The sequence below is a fragment of the Zootermopsis nevadensis genome, unplaced genomic scaffold, assembly GCF_977971745.1.
Source record: "Zootermopsis nevadensis isolate Lab colony 2312 unplaced genomic scaffold, Znev_1.0 Znev_ptg000002l, whole genome shotgun sequence".
In the NCBI taxonomy this organism is placed as follows: Eukaryota; Metazoa; Arthropoda; class Insecta; order Blattodea; family Termopsidae; genus Zootermopsis; species Zootermopsis nevadensis.
In genome coordinates this window covers 3,505,897-3,525,563 of record NW_028259134.1, presented here as the reverse complement: position 1 = coordinate 3,525,563, position 19,667 = coordinate 3,505,897, and the positions used below count along the sequence as shown (strand labels likewise).

The window sequence follows — 19,667 nt, the reverse complement described above, 5'->3', positions numbered from 1 at the left end:
CTGTATGATGTTTTGGCTGGAACACATTCCCGATTTCGTGAGAATGGACACAAATTCATTTAACGACGACGATGTTCTTTTGGATTATAGGTCCGTGTAGACCCTTACGATAATACCAATGTTTCAGAAAAACAGTACTTCAGCCCTGAAGACAGCTACCTACCTATAACCAGTACCTACCGAGTCTACACGGCGTCATAACCCAGAAAAACAAGTCATCTTCACCTCAAATTTCACAAATTAATTTATTTCCAAACTAATAAGAGAAAACGAAAATAAATTTTAAACAATTACATGAAAGAACGAAAATGGGAAATGTTTTACATTTGTCCACTGTGATACTGAGATTACACGGGTTCCATTAACAAGCAATACCTGTCAGTCCATCTTCTCCAGACATCACGTTTAAGGGCACTAATGAACATACTGGATTAGAGGTCGCCCCATACTGGCACCCCGTTTTCAACAGCACCATAAGAACTTGTGTGATGGGAACATAACCTCAATCAATGAACTGAACTCACATTTAACACAGCGGCTGCTATGGGAAGAATATTTATATTTATTAGGGTGATTTTTAGAAAAAAATGTGGAACACAGCAACGCGTGAAACAATCCGTTCACAATATGATTAATTACTTGACACGTTCAATATGTACACGGTGTTTTTTTTATTATTAGTGTTCTGTCTGACGACAGGTCCATATGAACAGGATCCTTCCATCCTTTTCTCGGACTGGGACCTCTTCATATACGTTCTTGGCAGATGATCCAGAAGTGGTTTGCCATTGCCTTCTTCTGTGTGGGAATGGAGTAATTGTTGGGATGCCACGGAGAAACCGGGGAAGCCCCCGGAGGAAAACTCCGTGTTGCCTAGACCACGGCCTTGCCCAACACAAGTTATAAATTCGGGCACCGCCGGGAATCGAACCCGAGACCCCAGGATTACAAGGCCAGCGTTCTAACCGCTAGACCACCTCATCTTATTATTATTTAGTGTTCTGTCTGGCGACAGGTCCATATGAACAGGATCCTTCCATCCTTTTCTCGGACTGCGACCTGTTCATATACGTTCTTGGCAGATGATCCAGAAGTGGTTTGCCATTGCCTTCTTCTGTGTGTGAATGGAGTAATTGTTGGGATGCCACGGAGGAAAACTCCGTGTTGCCTAGACCACGGCCTTGCCCAACACAAGTTATAAATTCGTGCACCGCCGGGAATCGAACTCGAGACCCCAGGATTACAAGGCCAGGGTTCGGCGTTATTACACATTGTAGGCTTTAATACCATTATACACGGTGTATAATGGTATTAAAGCCTACAATGTGTAATAACGTCGAACCCTATAACCGAACACCAGAAAGTGCTTTGAAGGTCACAGGCAATGGTTTTAGCATCCATCAAGTTCCATATTTCCGAAATTCAGCCAAGACTGTGTGAAGCGGGCTTTATTCCATGCAAATATAATGCGATGAGAACATAAAGCCGAATACTATATCATTAATACGGAATGAAGTTTTACGCACGGAGCCCGACTGTCCTAACGATTGAGAGGAGACGATGCGGATGGCCGAACACCCATTGTACCTACTTCAACGAAGATAACAGCAACAGAATGCGATCAATTCAGTCAAACCATTCAGCTACAAAGATATTACAACCCCGTAGTCGTGTATAAGCAAATGAACGACTAAATAACACAGACTTGTTCGCTTTTATATCCGTCCTATTTCCCTACAAAAAAAAAAAAAGATTCGCTCAAAACTGTCTAACCATGGCTGACACCAAGGTAGAGGAATCCGAAGTTTCAACGCCAGTGACATCGAAGTCTTCCACTAGGTGTGGGCCTGACCTACTTCCATCTGAATCCCGTTCTCACAGTCTATTAACATCCACACAGAAGGAACGTCGAAAATCTTGACGAATATCTTTGAAGTCAATGACTGTAGGGATAACAATTTTTCCTGCGACATAAAACGATACTTATGGGATGATCAGGCCTTTGATAACCTTGCAGTCAAGAAATATCGATAAAAAAAATAAACATTTGTCAAATTTCCCTACAGTTAATTTCGTGGGCACTCTGCTAATTAAAGAATACATTCTTATATAATGTACAGAAGTCCTATAAATTATCTTACAGCGGGTTCGTAATAAATGTACTGCGTTGTCCATGGATGAATGATCAGCAACTTACACTCGCCTCTTATACAGGCACCATAGATCAACTGTACGATAAGCCGTTTTTGAGAAAAATTTATAAGTTTGACTTGAGTATAAAACTGGAAAAAATACAGGCTCAGGACATCCAAAGTCTTCGCCCTTTCGTTCGGTACACATCATGGATGTTGCATAATGAGAATTGACTCTTACTAGCGTGTTACAAATTCGCAAGGAACGTTGAAGAAAATGAACAGCCGGTAAGAGACTGAAGTAAACACGAAATCTGAATACGCATGTGTAGAAAGATGACGATAAAATATGAGGGAGATATGAAAATGTTACGGGGGCGTACGAAGGGGGTGTGAGTGTACTATGTGAGGGAAAGGCTATGGGCTATAAAAATCCGGGTATATATGCCTGTTTCCGTTTCAAATATTGATATACGATTCATCCTTTATAAACTACGTATGCAGTGGATAGGGAGGCTGCACTCACACGCCCAGTCAGTGGTCTGTGCGCCAACCTAAAAGGAGGGGGGGGGGGGGTCACACATCGCACAATGGTCTGCACTTTTTTTTTACATATCACATCTTTTAGAGCCACGGTGGTCTAGCGGTTAGAACGCTGGCCTTGTAATCCTGGGGTCTCGGGTTCGATTCCCGGCGGTGCCCGAATTTATAACTTGTGTTGGGCAAGGCCGTGGTCTAGGCAACACGGAGTTTTCCTCCGGGGGCTTCCCCGGTTTCTCCGTGGAATCCCAACAATTACTCCATTCACACACAGAAGAAGGCAATGGCAAACCACTTCTGGATCATCTGCCAAGAACGTATATGAACAGGTCCCAGTCCGAGAAGAGGATCGAAGGATCCTGTTCATATGAACCTGTCGTCAGACAGAACACTAATAATAATAATAATAATAATCACATCTTTACTTGGTACTCACAGTCTGTTCTGTACACACACAGAACAAGCAAAGGTTACGTATATAGATGAGGCTGAAATTGTAGGCGCTCCATTCATGTCATGTTACAGGCTAATTGAAAAACTACTGTTTGATGAACAACTTACCACTTTTTCAGACTGCATCAGTACTTTATCTTACGTTTAATTATTGGTGATACAAATTCAGTGTCGGTAGAGATAATCAATGGCAAATATACTATCTCATACAACAAACAATGAGAATACCATCCACTCAGCTGCTCATAAATTCCCACCTTTTATGGAATCGGAATGTGTATTGGCGCGTTCACAAAAGACCATCACTGAGCCACCCGAGTCCATTCCACTTCACTGTATCCAATAACTTTAAGATCTATCTCAATATTATCCTCATATTAATGAAGTGGTCTGCTCCCTTCATATTTTTTGACTAAAGCTCACCTCCCCCATCTTTGATTTATTCAATCTAATCTAATATTTTAAAACGCTTCTTAAAGTTCCTCATAATATCCTAGACTCCTTTTGCCGAAATTTTGATACTGTCTCTAGTACTTTCACACACATCATAAAAGATTTCCAAAAACTTCGTACCTCTCTGAGATTCTGACTTGACACTATCCATTAATCTCTGCATTACTTGGCATCTTCAACGTCAACTCACACACAAAAAAAATGTTACGCAAAGTGAAGAGAATTAACACTCGATTGAAGACACAAAGGGAAACCTCAAAAGCATTTCGATCTAGAAAAACAGAAATCCAGCCGAGATTCCAACCGCACACACGTCTTGAGAGTTTATGCAACATCAATTTCTTCGGAGAAAAATCTAGGAAAAGAAAAATACTTCAATCAAGAAGGGCAGTGCTCCAGTAAGATTCGAGCCTAACGTCGTTAATAATGCCAACAGCTTCATCACTTTCAAAATAAAGATATCGTATCACCTTCCACTCCCAGCGGTCAAATCTTACAACAGTGATAATGTAACTTTAGAATGGGACCTTCACAGCTTGGCTAGCACAAGGGTTATCAACTAGCAGTCTGTGAGACGCACGCGGCCCACACGTTTTGTAAACCTGTATCACTATGTATAATGAAAAACAATTACTTGATACCATAAACACGTCTTGTCAATGTCGTCTTCAGCAATTTGCAGTGACTCTTGCTGTGATGAATTAAAAAGTTGAATTAAGAAAGCCAAATCAAGAACTAGGACTCACCTCACAGACATTAAACCCGATACCGGAGGGTTACTCATGAAAAAGCACATTTTCACTAATGACTGATTTTACTAAAGAAAATTACCGACACTGACACGTAAACCTGTCTGCATCAAAGGTCTGATTAAGCAGTATTTTTAATGCATTCATTTATAACCCAGCAACCCACCAGTCCAAAAGAAACTGTAGACGTGGCTCTGAGTCTGGAAAAGCCTGGTCTAGCATCAACCGCACAAATCTACCAGTTTCAGTCCGTCAGACTTTCAGGGTTAAATTGGCTGTTTAAGAATCCTATACGCTTCCAACTCCTAATTCCTTATGTTTGGGTTAGGGACATACTAAACACACTCAGCTGTGATTGTGTTGTCACCTGTCTCGTGATGGTACAGGCTCTGCAAAAATATGATCCCCTATCAAAGGAATCACACATCTCATTATCTCACGGTTACTGAGACGAAAGACAATATCTCTTTATATAGCAGAAGAAATGTAAAACATCAAGGAACATTAAGAGATCTGAGGTTTTTACGGCGCTGAGTCCGAAGATGTTTGTCTTCTGGGTTCTTGTGCCGTATAATTCACCGACGTTGATCATTGCCCTGGTGACGGAAGCAAACAAGCGCCTCCGAAACGTCGGTGACCTTCCACCAGACTACACGGCACAACAACCCAGAAGACAGCCATCTTCATTAAGCGTCACAAAATCAAAAACTAAAAAAGTTACACAGTCCAAACTAAGAATTTATCGTCATCCACAGACAGAGAGAGGTGTCTATACAAAGAATAACAGACATTCGGCTTCAAATTTCAGCAAATTATACAAACTTCATGAAACCCATCCAATTCCATTAGAGAACAGTGAACTGTTCCTACTTCGCCGCTTGCAAAACGCCATCAACAGCAACGAACAAAGCGTGCTGGATTCGGAAACATTGAAAAACATGGTGATAGATGGTGGATTTCGGAAGCAAGAGAACGGAAAGGGGGGGGGAAGAGGGTCGGTGGTAGCTGGAGAAACAGTGAGGAGAGCGGGTTCCCCGAATATTTTCGTATGATGAATTTATTATCACAAGGGCTGCTACTGGAGCAAAGAGGAAGTTAAAATGGCGGCGGTTACTCATTGCCACCATGAAGAGCGGTTTCATGTAACAGCGGCTTACGTCACGCTTTTCTTAACATCCTAGTTACCTAGAACAGCGGTATTCAACCTGGCGTACGCGTACCCCCCGGGGATACGCGAAGACATCTTAGGGGGTACGTGAAATTTTAAAAAAAATATATTATTTTATAATAAACACTGAATAATCAGTAATGTAATTTATTTTAGATGTAGATTATATACTATGTATAACTTGAATTATACACCAACAACTTTGGGGGTACAAAGTTGAAGAAAAATTGTATCTGGGGGTACACGATTAAAAAAGGTTGAATACCACTGACCTAGAATACTGATAACTTTGAACTGCACTCTTGTGAAACAGAGCAGGAACACGTGTGTAACTCTAACTTGTTTCTAAATACCATCTTCGACTGACTGAATGAGAAGTCAGTAGATTACACGTTGCAATGAACCCACAGTCTTCTCCTTTAGAGTACCTCCCCCCTTTACATACTTTCCAGTACAATATATTTTGGCTTGCATCTTTGTGCGAGACAAAAAAAGGTCACATTCGCCCTCCGGCCCCATCACCCAAACTTACCCTAAAAATGGCTACCTACGCGTTTGACATTACTAGCAACGAAACACATGGATATAACTGAATAAATAAAACTGATGTGTTCACGAAATGGTTTTTTTCTTTGGGGGGGGGGGTGATTCGTGATGTTTTGAGTCATCTTCAGTCTTAGCTTACACTTAAACGCTGTTCTTATCGCCGTATATCATTTAAATTCCTTGGACTGTTGAGTGCAGTGTGGTGATTATATAATTGCCTTCCTACTCAATCCACTCTCAACCGCGACTATGAGCGACGGATAACTGCCATCCTAAAGCTAGTCCGCGTTCCGTACTGGCAAAGATTCGAAACGCGACGTCTAATTAATCCAACTAGAAGACGCCAAATACCGGTCAGAAGTAAACGTTCACTATATTGCGTTAATACCGGTAACATTAACATTCACCTATCCTTGGTCCAAACCTATTCCTAATGCTATCCTATACATAAAGGGAAATTATCGACACACAGTTGAAAATTATGTCGTTTAACAGAGATTATTATGTGACATTTGAGCAAGGATTATTCATAACAGTAATTTTAGGCATTTCATTAACCATCCTACGAAGGCAAATCCAGGAGAGCTCAGTCAGTACAGCGACCAGGCTACGAGATGGACAACCGGGGTTCGATCCCCGACAGAGGATTGTCTTCTAGCCTCTGCGTCCAGACCGGCTCTGGGGCCCACCTAGCCTCCTGTCCAATGTGTACTGGGGGTCCTTCCCCCTGGGGAAAACAGCTTAGTTAAGCATCAGGGACAACGTTACGTTTTTATATCTTACAAGGGTAAAGATAAATACTTTCAATGCACATTTAACAATTGTAGACTCTAATTACGGTTCAATTTATTTTGTAGAAACAGTATCCCTTCGATCACATGTAATAATTAAAACATTTACAAGCGATACACTAGATACTTTCGGGTGACAATATACGCTCATCATAATTATTCCATATCCAGTCGCTTTACACAATCCAAAACAAATAAAAATTACGTACGAAAAAAAAATTCCATTCAAATTTGAAACACCATAGGGGTACATTGTTTCATTTCATGTGCGTCAGAAAGTAGGTTACGGACTGTCCGTACATGAATATTCTCCAGAGCCTAGTCAATCTTCAGAACGACCGTTGGCGCCACTGTCTTGCTTATGAAGTTCTATAACCTACAACGCCATATTTCTACTTCCAATCTGCAATAATACAAATATTTCCTAAAGGACTTTTGCTGTATCAAAACTCCCTGTCCACACATTTTTAAGACGCTGGGAATAAGGACGAGGAAACACGGCAACCCTATTCTTAACCAGTGGAACGCGTTCATTCATTCTTCGTCACTGACATTGAACATTCCGCGCTATTTCAAACACGAAAAAAAAAACAGTAGAAAACCACACTTTCACATCTTGGATTTTCAAGAAATGTAACAGAATTTCTCTCTACATAGCAACTCCACGCCACCCAAACCCCACATACGAGTATTGGTCTCCGAATTCACATAAGGCTCCCTCCCTTCTGTTCTTTTCCTCGTCTCCTTTCTTTCAATATTACCCCCTTGGTGGTGAAAAGTAGCAACGTTTCTCTTGTTTTGCATATGAAAGGTGACAAATGTCTATATTTTGGAAGGAGGCAGTATAGCATTGCAGAGTAGTATAGGCCCAGCCATAAGGGTTCTGGGTAGGAGCAAGACACATGACCAAAAATATGGGGGTGGGGGCGAGAAGTGAATACGAGGGCTGGGGAGGTAAGAAAACAGGGAGGAGAAAATTGAGGTACTTTATGTTCTGGGAGGAAATAAGTCGTTAAGACAATATTTTTCGTCACTAAAACACACATATGTCAAGCATATATATTTCTCTTACGCAAAATAAGCTATCAGTTCAATGAACCAAAACGTGAAATAATATAACCGACACTCAATGCAAGGGCTGAATTTAAAACAGGAAATATACGAAACCCGGTTTGAAACTGTTAATGCTAAGTCTTTTGCAAATCAAAAGGATCACAGTGCGTTGAGCACTCCACATAAAAACACCCTTCCACACTAGTACATACATGCAAGAAAGATAACATATTTTTACAAAACCTTGTTAATTGGTATACTTCACCTCTTAAAAAAAATAAAATTACATACTCCTTTCAAAGGTAGACTTAAATGAGAGTGAAGACATTTTATGAACAGGTAAATAAATATTTTAAATCAATCGCTACATAAAACCGTCCAGAAAAATATTTAACACGAACCAAGTCAACTTTTATTTCTTATGAGTATACACAGAAAGAATGTGAGGGATGACAGTCTTCCGCAGTGTAAAGTCATTTGATGTGACGCTATTTCAAAATTCTGAAGCCCTCATACCTCCTCCGTATACACTCTTGGTAGTTGAAACCAAGAAGAAAAAAGTGAAAATATTCAATAGATGGTTCCTTGGGGAAAGAAGAGTCTAAAGTTTGAGTCTGTTTCCTATGGATATGTCTTCTGCATATTTTACAAGGCAGTAAATGGATCCTCCTAGATGCCACCATCAGTCGCATCAGAATGTATATCGTAAACATCAGTCAACCGACTTTCATTCAACACGCACTAGAAGAGAATGATCTAGCATACAAATGTCCGACATTACGTATCTTAGTGGGGCATTACAACTTCTGAAAAAGTTTTAGCTAAACTGAAACCAGCATATGGATTTTGTAAAATTTGAGGCTACTGACCTGCAAATCTCAGAGCTTCTCCGTGAAAAGTATTATGCATGAAGACGCTTCTCAGCCTGACGTAAAACGCTACATATCACGTATGGACACTCTTTTAATGTAAACAAACTACTTACTTTTCAGCTTCTGTCAATACTGTATCTCTCATCGCTCTACATTTTTACAAGTTGTTACTTCTTCCTAGCTTCAATTCAGCTGTACTATGTAAATCAAAAACCAAGTAAATACATCTAACTAACTAACTAACTAACTAACTAGATGGCTTACCGAACCCGAAGGTTCATCATCAAATTAACCAAAGCCCTCCACCGGACCCTGTCCTGGGCCAACAAAATCCAGTCTCCTTCAACTCCTATCTCCCACAGATCCCGACTGACATTATCCTCCCATCTACATCTAGGTCTCCCCAGAGGTCTCTTCCCTTCAGGCTTCCCAACCAGTACCTGGTGCACACCTCTTGTCCCATCCATGCGCGCTACATGTCTCGCCCATCTCATTCTTCTCGACTTAATCACCCTCACAATACTGGGGGAGGAGTACAGATGTTTAAGCTCGTCATTATGCAGTTTTCTCCACGCCCCATCGTCTTCCCTCTTAGGCCCAAATATCCTCCTCAACACCCGATTCTCAAACACCTGCAATCTGTGTCCCTCCCTCTGAGTGAGAGACCATGTTTCGCACCCATACAAAACAACAGGCAAGATTATTGTTTTGTATACATTAATTTTCAGGTTCTTAGAGATCAGACGGGAAGACAAAATATTTTGAACTGAGAAGTAGCAAGCATTTCCAGAATTTAATCTCTTCCTAATTTCCTCATGAGTGTCATTTTGATTTGTTATTGTTGTTCCCAGATATTTGAACTTTGTAAGACTTTCAAAGAATTTATTAGCCACCCTAAGATAATTTTGCCCGCCTGTCTTCTGATGACGAGATACTAACATGTACTTAGTTTTTTCTGAATTTATTTCTAGCCCCACCTGTCTACTAGCCTCTAGTAAAACTTCTGCATTCCTCTTTATTGTATTCATATCGTCCCCCAATAAATTAACATCATCAGCAAATGCCAATAGCCGATGTGTCCCATTCAATTGCAAACCCTCCTGCCTATGGCGTATGCTAGCGCAAAGTTAAAGAGCAAGGGAGACAAAGCATCTCCTTGTTTCAGACCGTTCTTGATGGAAAATGACTCTGATACATATTTACCTACTCAAGTAAATACATATATGGAAATAAAATTGAGAACTGGAACAATCAGCTTTAGGCTCCAGTCACTTCATTTACCAAGAGGACAAGTGACGACCTTGGAACAGGAGGCCTGGCGGGTCTCGGGGCCAGTCTGAGAGCAATGACCAAAACAGAAGCTAACGTGAGTGCATGGAATCGAAATCCAGACATCCAGCCCAAAGCCAGTCACTTTACAGACTAAGCTATCTTTTGAACAGTCATCACTGATAAAAGGATCACAAGACACAATGAACGAAGACAATGAATGTGCAGTTATAAAACCATTTGACGAAAAGCATTGAGACACAGAAGAAAGGATTTTCCATTACGGATATTAAGAAGTTTAATCTCTGGTAACTAGAATAAGAAAATTGGCCACATTAACCTAAAAACGAGGAAGTATGATTACTATTCGGACTTATTTTCTGCATTTGTCATCTGATATTCGTCACTCGGTTCAATTTTGTTTATGATTTAACTGCCATTACTCGATGCATAAACATTTAGAATACGAGATATAATCCAGGAGATAGAGAGAAGACAACTGATTTGGTATGGACACATGCAAAGGATGGAGTTGGAAAGGTTACCAAAGAAGACTGTGAAATGGCAACCAAAAGAGAGAAGGAAGAGAGGGAGACCGAGACCAGGATGGAACGACAGAATTACAAGAACCATGAAAGAATGGAAACTACCTCCGGAAGGATGGGAAAACAGAGAAGAATGGAAGAAAATATTAGGCACCGGAAGACCGAAGTAACGGTCAAGAAACAGAAGAAGAAGAATACAAGATGCAATGTCTCCAGGTTAAAATATACAGTAAAAATCCACTGTTCATCAGAAATTGGCAGAAACAAGGAGAGATGGCATAAGGAAGTTTTCAATTACTTTGAAAAAACAACTTTACACATGTAGGTAGTTTCCAATAAAAGTTCTCACAATAAATAAATAAGTAAACAATCTGTTCCATTATATACTTCAGAATCTAAAAGCAAAGTTGTTGTTACGGCTAAGGACCATGTCAGGAAGACGCACACATGGAATGGAGGATCCACGCATTCATAAACTTAATTACAGGAGGAGGTGATTGATCAAATTCATGTTCCAGTGCTGTATCTCCATGATACCCACTGGAACTCTCAGTTGGTCTAGACACGCTCAAACAAAATGTCTGCCTCTACCAGCAACAAAAATCTGGCCTACAGCCAGTCACTTCACTCACTACATTATTCTGGCCAAGAGTAAAATTTTAAAAAATCCATAGCAAATGTTTCTTCACCTCGGAAGCAAGATGTCTTATTATTAAGGCTTTAATGTACGAAGCAAACAAGAAATTCATGCAGGGATAAATTCCAAAATAAAAACAATCTTATGTATCAGATTGAAATTGTGGGCAAATATGGATACACCAATTTGCTACAACCTCTATCTCAAATAATGAATTTTCAGTCCAAGACTAATGATACTAGTATTATTAATCATCATCGTGATAGTGACTACTTTCAAAATTCCGTTATTGATGTCTCTGCTGACCTGAACAACCTGTTTGAAGCCAATAAACTCACATTAAATTATAAAATAAGCAAACAAACAACTATTAGCACGATAAAAAATACACTAGTGCCATACGCGTTTCAACCTCAAGACGTCATCATCAGTGGCATCTGGGAAATTAATTCATTTAATCAAATGGTTTAAACTGGATTTAGAAAATAAATAATGAATAGCTGAATAACATCATCTAGTGCAGTCAATTGAATAAAAATTTCCTTGGATATTATCCATCGTCTAGTAAATATAAAACGTAAAACGACGTTTCGGAGATGGGACTCTATCTCCGTCTTCAGGTTCCTACACAGTTGGGCCCACTAGATAGAGCTAATCCCTATCTCCGGAGATATTCAATTGACTCTTCACCATCGTCAAGAAGTTTTAGATTTGATATATCTAGTGCAGTGTCGCTTGAAATACTTTTGTTAAATACCCTGTTCATCATTTATTTTCTAAATCCAGTTTAAACAATTTGATTCAATTAATTAATTTCCTTGATGCCACTGATGATGACCTGTTGAGGTTGAAACGCGTATGGCAATAGTGTCTTTTTTATAGTGTTAATAGTTTGTTTGTTTGCTTTTTTATATTTTAATATACTACACGGTATGCAAAGTTTTAAGATCACCTTAAATTTGTATACACTTCATAAAATTCAATACCAACAACTAAACAAGTATTAATTTAGTATAGCACATGAAAATAAAACAAGTTTACAAATTGATAACTTAAATTGGAAAATGCACTTTGAATATGTTACCCCTAAACTAACTTGCTTTGCCATGAACAGTCATACCAATGATGAAAGCGGGCATTTTAAAATTATTTTACTTCATTTCCGTTCCATCACATCACATGAAGTTATCTTCTGGGTAAATTCAACAGACCGTAAGAGCATTTATCATAAAAAATTATTAAAATAATGGGAGGTGTTTACAGAAGAGTATCTTGCAGAGAACTATTTAAAAAAATTAATATACCCCCCTCTTGTGAGTGAATTCATACTCTAATTATTCTTCTGTTGAGGACAACATTCAGAAGCTCCAAACAATCCTGAACATACACAGCATAAATACAAAGCATAAGCATAATCTCTATCAGCCGTAGGCTAACCTCACTAGTTATGCGGGGATCAAACAATTAAATACTTTTCCAGATAGCATTAAAAGTTTAAATTTAAGCCAGTACTGAAACATTATTTACTCTAATCAAAAATTATTAAATACTGTAAATATTTATATGAATTATTTATTGTACTGTGTTCATTCATCTCGACACGTTTCACATCCTTGGCTTACAATATAAAATATGTAAATAAATTCTATCTTTTATTGTATGCATGTGTCACTTCATCCTCATGGTAGTTCAGATGACAATATACCTGGTCCTTAAATATTTTAAGGTGCTCCTAAATTTTGTATGAATGTAACAGATATATATTAAGAACTTTACAATATGCTGACCACTTATATGGAGGGCTACATATATTTATTTTGTATCAGGGGTTACCCACAACTTTCATATAGAAATCATATATTTTACCTCTCATCTACTCCACAGAACAATATATTTGTATCAAACATTCTTAGATATTGTATATATTTATAACTGTATCAACTATGTAAAATTTAAGGTACTCGTGGTGGTGAGTACAAAGATGACTGTTTTCAGGGTTGTAGCGCCTTGCAATCTGGTGTTCGCCTGACAACCCAAGAAGAATTTATTATACTTATAAACTGTAAAATCTCCAGATCAACAAAATTATTTACATGAAAACAAGATGGAAACTTTTTAAAATGGGTAAAACTGCAAAAACCTTTACTGAATCCCTACCAGAGCATGATATCTATTAGATTACACGCATAAATCTGAGCATCATAACCAGATTCCTGACAAATGTACCGACCGACCACAAACTCCAACTCCTGCCAAACCAGAACCGACCACGGGCACCACCACTGGCTTACTTGTAGTTCTTCATACCAGAGACAACACTATCAAAACTTAATTTCAATTTCTCCACATCACACAAATGAAGCATTTGTCCAGTATATCAACAGTAGACAGATAACATTAAACTATGATCTAATTAAATTTCTGTAGATATCCATTTTAGCCTCTGAAGGAGCTAATAAACTCCCACATGTCACAATAACAACCATAAATAATTACACACACTGGAAATGACAATCATTAATCATACAGAGTAGGCACTGATCTTATGGTCAGCAATGCAAATTGCAAGATGAAGAATCCCTTAAGAATGTTACCATGAGAATGGTTATAATAATTTAAATAAAAATAGGTTCCTATAATTGTTCCATGTATGGAAGTATAAAATAAGCAATCTGTATCTTTGAATTACAATATTTGTATGGCTATAACTTCTACCACAGTGAACCACAATTTAAGTTCCTTCGTGCATTCCTATAAGTACTTATATAAGGCTTGATTTAAACTATATAGTAACATGGCATTGCATGCACATTTAATAAATACCAAGCTTTAAACACCATAATGGTCTCTTGTATTTTCTTTCCTTACCTGGTGAGTTGGGCTATCAGCATCGGCATCCTTCGAAGTCTTCAAATTCAGCGTCAGAACGCAACTGTCCTTGGAACTCCACACAAATAATATATCTTCTTTGCATTCTATAATATTCCTTGTTTTAAGATTCAAATTGGGAAGATTTTCACGCACAATTTGAAAAAGTTTCTGTTCACTTAGCCCGAGACGATCAGTTCCAACCGCCATGTTGTTTATTTCAATGTCGCCAACTGTGAAGATAAAATACTAGAGGTACAGTCTTGGCGCGACATTTAAAACAAGGAATTCAGTTAGAGTTTTGTAACTTGAAACTCTTCGCTATCCTACATCACTATTAACAAACTCAGGTTGTGGCCTAAATGTCGGTAGCAGGATCATCATATTGTTTTAGGTTGCAGTTCCATTTAAGAATATGTAGACTTACTGCATTATCAAAACCATCCGCGTGACCGCATGTAGCCTCTGTATGACAATGAATGTGTGTGTGAGTGAGAGAGAAAAGGTAGGATTTGAGGTTTTCCCGGCGATGATGGATGTCTTCAGGGTTGTAAGGCCTTGGAGGTCTGTACAAGATTACCAATGTTTCAGAGGTCCACTCATCGCCCTGATGATGGTGGCAGGAATAACCTCTTAAATGTTGACAAACGTCTACCAAACTACACAACGCTACAAGCCATCTTCGAGAGAGAAATACATCTATATGGAGACGTATTATCCCATCCTGATAAGGAAATGGAGGTAAGCTTCGTGTATTCTTAATATGAACATTAGTAGGATATCAGTGGGCAACTTTACACTCCAGCTGCTTTACTCCCAAAGGAAATACTTCGATATCCATTGGGTTTGAGACCGGATGGGCCCCAGAGCCTATCTAGACCTGACAATGAGAAGAAACATCCCTGTCCATACCAGGAATTGGACTCCGATAGGCCAGCCCGTGCCCAAACGTATAAGACACCCACCATTTTTTCTCTACTTGAAAAAAAATTACTAAATATCAAATTTTCTGATACGAATGGCATCTTATTCATGTAACTAACGAGGTTAAAACTATGTCCACAAAGGAACCGTAACAAGACAAACAGAATCATAAAGAAAGAAAACATTTTCATAAAGATAACCTACTGATTTTTCTCATAATTAAGATATTCAAGGCCAATTTCTCGGGTAATTGCTTTAGTTGAGCATGGGAAAATAATGTATTCGTCTTAATAGATAATTATTTCATTTTAACTGTCTAATTTGATTTTATATAAATGACAAGAGGAAAATATTCTACACAAATTCACATAGAGATTTAATACGCTTACTTCCATAATTTCCAAAAATGCTACACCTACTTGTTCCACAATTTAAAAATTTGTAATGTAAATAAAAAGATTCTATCTGTTCGCTAGGGTCCCTTGTTTGAAGCTCGTTCCAGCTCTTTATATATATCTAGGTTTCTCTTTGTCTTGTAATAACAGAGGCCTTGCAAGGGGCTGTTCTATGCAACCACAGGCCTACCAACATGTGACGAAATATCTTACATTGCAAAAGCCTACATGATGAATAAGAAACACATCAGATTTCTACAGTTTCCTTCCAGAGTTTCCAGTTCCCATTTGATTATTATACCCACGTTAAACGTATTACCCATGTAAAATAATTACATGGTTTCGTTGATTTAGTACAAAAAGCTGTCACTATGCTTCGACGTAAGTTCAACATAAAGGTTCCAAATATCGTGTACATTTTAACCTTGGACGATGAACAAAGTTCATAAACTCCGACAAAGAAATGTTACAAAATATTTGGTAACTTTTATTAAAGCCAGCATGTCCATAACATATACAGACCATCATACCCAATAAGTAAGATTCATCATTGCCACTAAATTTTATTTTAAGAAAAATCTGACAAAGTCCTGGAAAACTTCACTAAACTTACTACATTTTGGCCAATGGATATAAAAATGTACCTATATAAAATTAACACTACAAACAAATTTATGATTTCAGCAAGCCTGCGTCTTATTTTAAGAAAAAACAGTCGAAAAACGCACTTTTTATTTCTTTTTGCAAACAATAATCCTACCTTTTATTACGGTTTGGAACGTTATTAAAATTGTTCACAAAATTTAACAAATTAAATCTGGTCACCTTATGCCCTCCATGGGAAATCATCTGCTCCTCAAAGCGTTCTTTTCAACGTGCTTTGGGGCTCACGTCTTGCTTGTAGCTTGTTCCGTCCCATTCAGACTCAGTCTTTCTCCTTCCTTCGCCCTTAACACGATATCACCCCAGGTGTAATTTTGAAACTCCTTCAGTCCGCCCGATATTTGCACATCAGGGCACCTATATTGTTCCGAAACACCCCCTTCTCCCACCCCTCACACGCTTGCAGACAGGTTAGCCCCTTTTTCCGCCTTTCCTCCCCTCCAGCTTTGCTCTGCATATTAAAAAGTTTGGGATCGATTCGTAGGGATTAGTGATTGAGCTGTGTTAATACCACACTACGAGCCTTTGTGCCCTGTATTAAATTTCGCGCGAAGATTGATCGGGCGGGTACATACACACGGGAAAGGATTATTAAAACATGAGCAAAAGGGAAGCCAGAAAGAGATATTAGATAAAACAATTCAGAGTGAGTGAGACGGAATGAAACGGTTTTGGAAAGGCTGAGAGGACAAGAACCGAGGAAGACACATTCGATATATAAAAAGGATGCCATTGAAACTCCCTGCTTTATTACATCGTCTTGTACAGAGCTGCAGTGAGGAACTGAGGTTCACTTGGTAAATTTTAAACGTCTTCTAACGCAGTGATATTCAATCTTTTTTTGTTCGCGTACCCCCAGATATAATTTATCTTCAACTTTGTACCCCCAAAGTTGTTGGTGTATAATTAAAGTTATACATAGTATATAATCTACATCTAAAATAAATTAAATTACTGATTATTCAGTGTTTATCATAAAATAATATTTTTTTTAAAAATTTCACGTACCCCCTAAGATGTCTTTGCGTACCCCCAAACATAATTTCTCTTCGACTTTGTACCCCCAAAGTTGTTGGTGTATAATTCAAGTTATACATAGTATATAATCTACATCTAAAATAAATTAAATAAATTACATTACTGATTATTCAGTGTTTATCATAAAATAATATTTTTTTTAAAAAATTTCACGTACTCCAAAAGATGTCTTCGCGTACCCCAGGTTTGAATACCACTGTTCTAACGCAACACATACTACTTATGAAATAGAAAATGGCAGTAGAATATTTTTCATCGCGGTAACCGGACCGTTTCTTAGACATAGCTTTGTTAATAATTATAGCAGAAATGACCTTCTTTGTGTAACTGCTAATGAAGAAATATCGGATAAAGAGTTTGTTAAATTCAGGGAATGATTCGTATCACGCAATTCAGAATATTTTATCTTACCCTAAGAAAATAACTAAAATTTGGGGTTATGTGCAGACACAGATCGAGATTTCCAGCTGTAGCAAAATGTGGTTTTAGAAGCGTCCGTTACAGACAGCGCTAATGCTGATATATACCCCCACCTCGCCATACAAAACGTCTCAAAATTAATAATTTCAAAATAAATTCTTAATTGAAACATGTCCAAATCCTCGAAAGTTGAATAATTATTGCATATCAATGTAGTAACTAAATAAAACAATTTGCAGTAGCTTCAATAACAAGCATCTAAATGACCAGATATTCTAGTCTGACTTTACGTGACGTCATATTTTAAGGGTGATTTCTGTGATTCTGTTCTTCGGTTTGTTCACATATTTCGATAAAGATGGCTGAAAATAAACTTTCCTCCGACAAATCTCCATGTAACGAACGATTTCTTTTAAATCAGTGGTATGGGACCTAGGGATCTTTTCTTACGATAATAACCAAAACCCCTTTTGCTGTGTTTCTGATACATTTACATTACTCACTGGTAGGGGGTGACAACGAATGTTTCAGGATTGGATATAGGAAAAGAGAAACTAATTATAATAATATTATTAACCACTGATTATCAAGAGTTGGTGGACCATTTATTCTACATGTTTTACTCATCTGATTTATAAAGTGTAGAAGTTCAGTAACGTTTCAGAGATGCTTGCTGTCTCCATCACTAGCATAACGACATCGCCCTGATGAAGGGGACAGAAAACACCTCCGAAACATCGGTATACTTCTACCAGACCACATGGCGCAACAATCCTGAAAATACTTACCGCCGTCAGACCTCAAATCTCAACCAGTATTTTGATTGTCTTAAATTTATATAATTTCCGAAAGATGTGTTGAAGGAAATCATGTCACATATTTGTAAATTTTGTCCGCGTATACAGCATCATTTATATACTACTTTTTTTACTCGATTAGTCACCCACCCCATTGGTAACCAAAGCAGTTTATGCAATGCGCAATTTTCGCATGTTATCATCTTAAGTCTGTTCCTTGCAAGTCGCCAGCATCGCTATCACGTGATCGCGCCGACACACTGTTGTACATCACCCAGCTATTATAATGGCTGTTCTTATATGCCCCCTTACTTAGTGTACTTGTCTTTGAGTTAACTAGATGCCAGCATAATATAGGTCTAAAGATTTAGTAGGGAGGAAATCCTATACTAAGAAATACGGGAGCTCACTATTCCTTACTAACTCCCCCCTTAACTCAACCCCTTGACTTTCTCACCCCCCTTCCCTCAACTGTACAAGAGACAAACTTCATCTTAACACTTTCAATATAATACCCATTTCAAGAACATCGAACACCTTCCAAGAGTCATCATTGACAACAGCAAAGCCGATAGTAATACGAGAATATTACGCTAAATGTAACCTTTCTTGTTTTGCAGTAAGCTAACGTTAATTTGTATTTCTTAAAACCCAAAAACAGTTAAGTTCTAACTGCGTTTTCGTAATAGTCTTAGTCACAAGACGAATCAAATCGATCTTGTACAACAAATTGGTTTTGATAAAGGTTAACTCGTATGTAGCATGGGACGGGTTAAGGAGTAATGACATTTTATTTTTTACAAATTCCTTTGAAACAGCCTCTATTTATCCACTGAGAGATTATTTTTGCAAAACAATTCGGCTCATTCTCCGAAAACCGCGAGGCTTGCTGCCATATAAAAACTGTTTAAGATTGCGACTACCACATTCATACAATCTGGCTGTATTTCTGAAAAGTACTTTTGTCCTGAAAGACAAGACAGGTGTGTTGCATAAAACAAATACTTAAGCCCTCAAAATTCAGAGTTCTGCTAGATTCCGATTAAGATTTTCCGCTGAGCACCAAGATTCTGATTGTCGTCTGGAAAAACCAAGAAAATTTAGTGCAAATCGCATGTCACTGTGGTCTGAAGATGACCTCTCATCAATCCTTTCCTGTTCATAGCAGGTACATGATAATCCTCTCACCACAGATAAACCTTAGGCGATATTACCTTAGCACCGGGTGCGAGATTGACTAAGTAACTCCGAGAACTATCAAACAGGAAGAGTTTTTGACAAGCTGGTCAATTTCTAAGTTGTGAAGTAAGACCAATAAGTAAAGTAAAGTTTGTCCCACTATACGCCATGTAGG

At 38.3% G+C, this 19,667-nt stretch overlaps 1 protein-coding gene across 4 annotated transcripts in view; it reads right to left on the bottom strand.

Moving 5' to 3' along the window:
- mbo (Nuclear pore complex protein Nup88) overlaps positions 1-19,667 on the bottom strand; it is a 622,627-nt gene that overhangs the window by 218,275 nt on the left and 384,685 nt on the right. For 3 of the 4 annotated variants that reach the window (XM_087358009.1, XM_087358003.1, XM_087358012.1), the window contains one exon: positions 14,077-14,309. The exons of the other annotated variant lie outside the window; for it this stretch is intronic. In XM_087358009.1, coding sequence (XP_087214135.1) covers positions 14,077-14,309 — 233 coding nt within the window. The remainder of the gene's footprint in view (positions 1-14,076; positions 14,310-19,667) is intronic. 4 annotated transcript variants of the gene reach the window in all.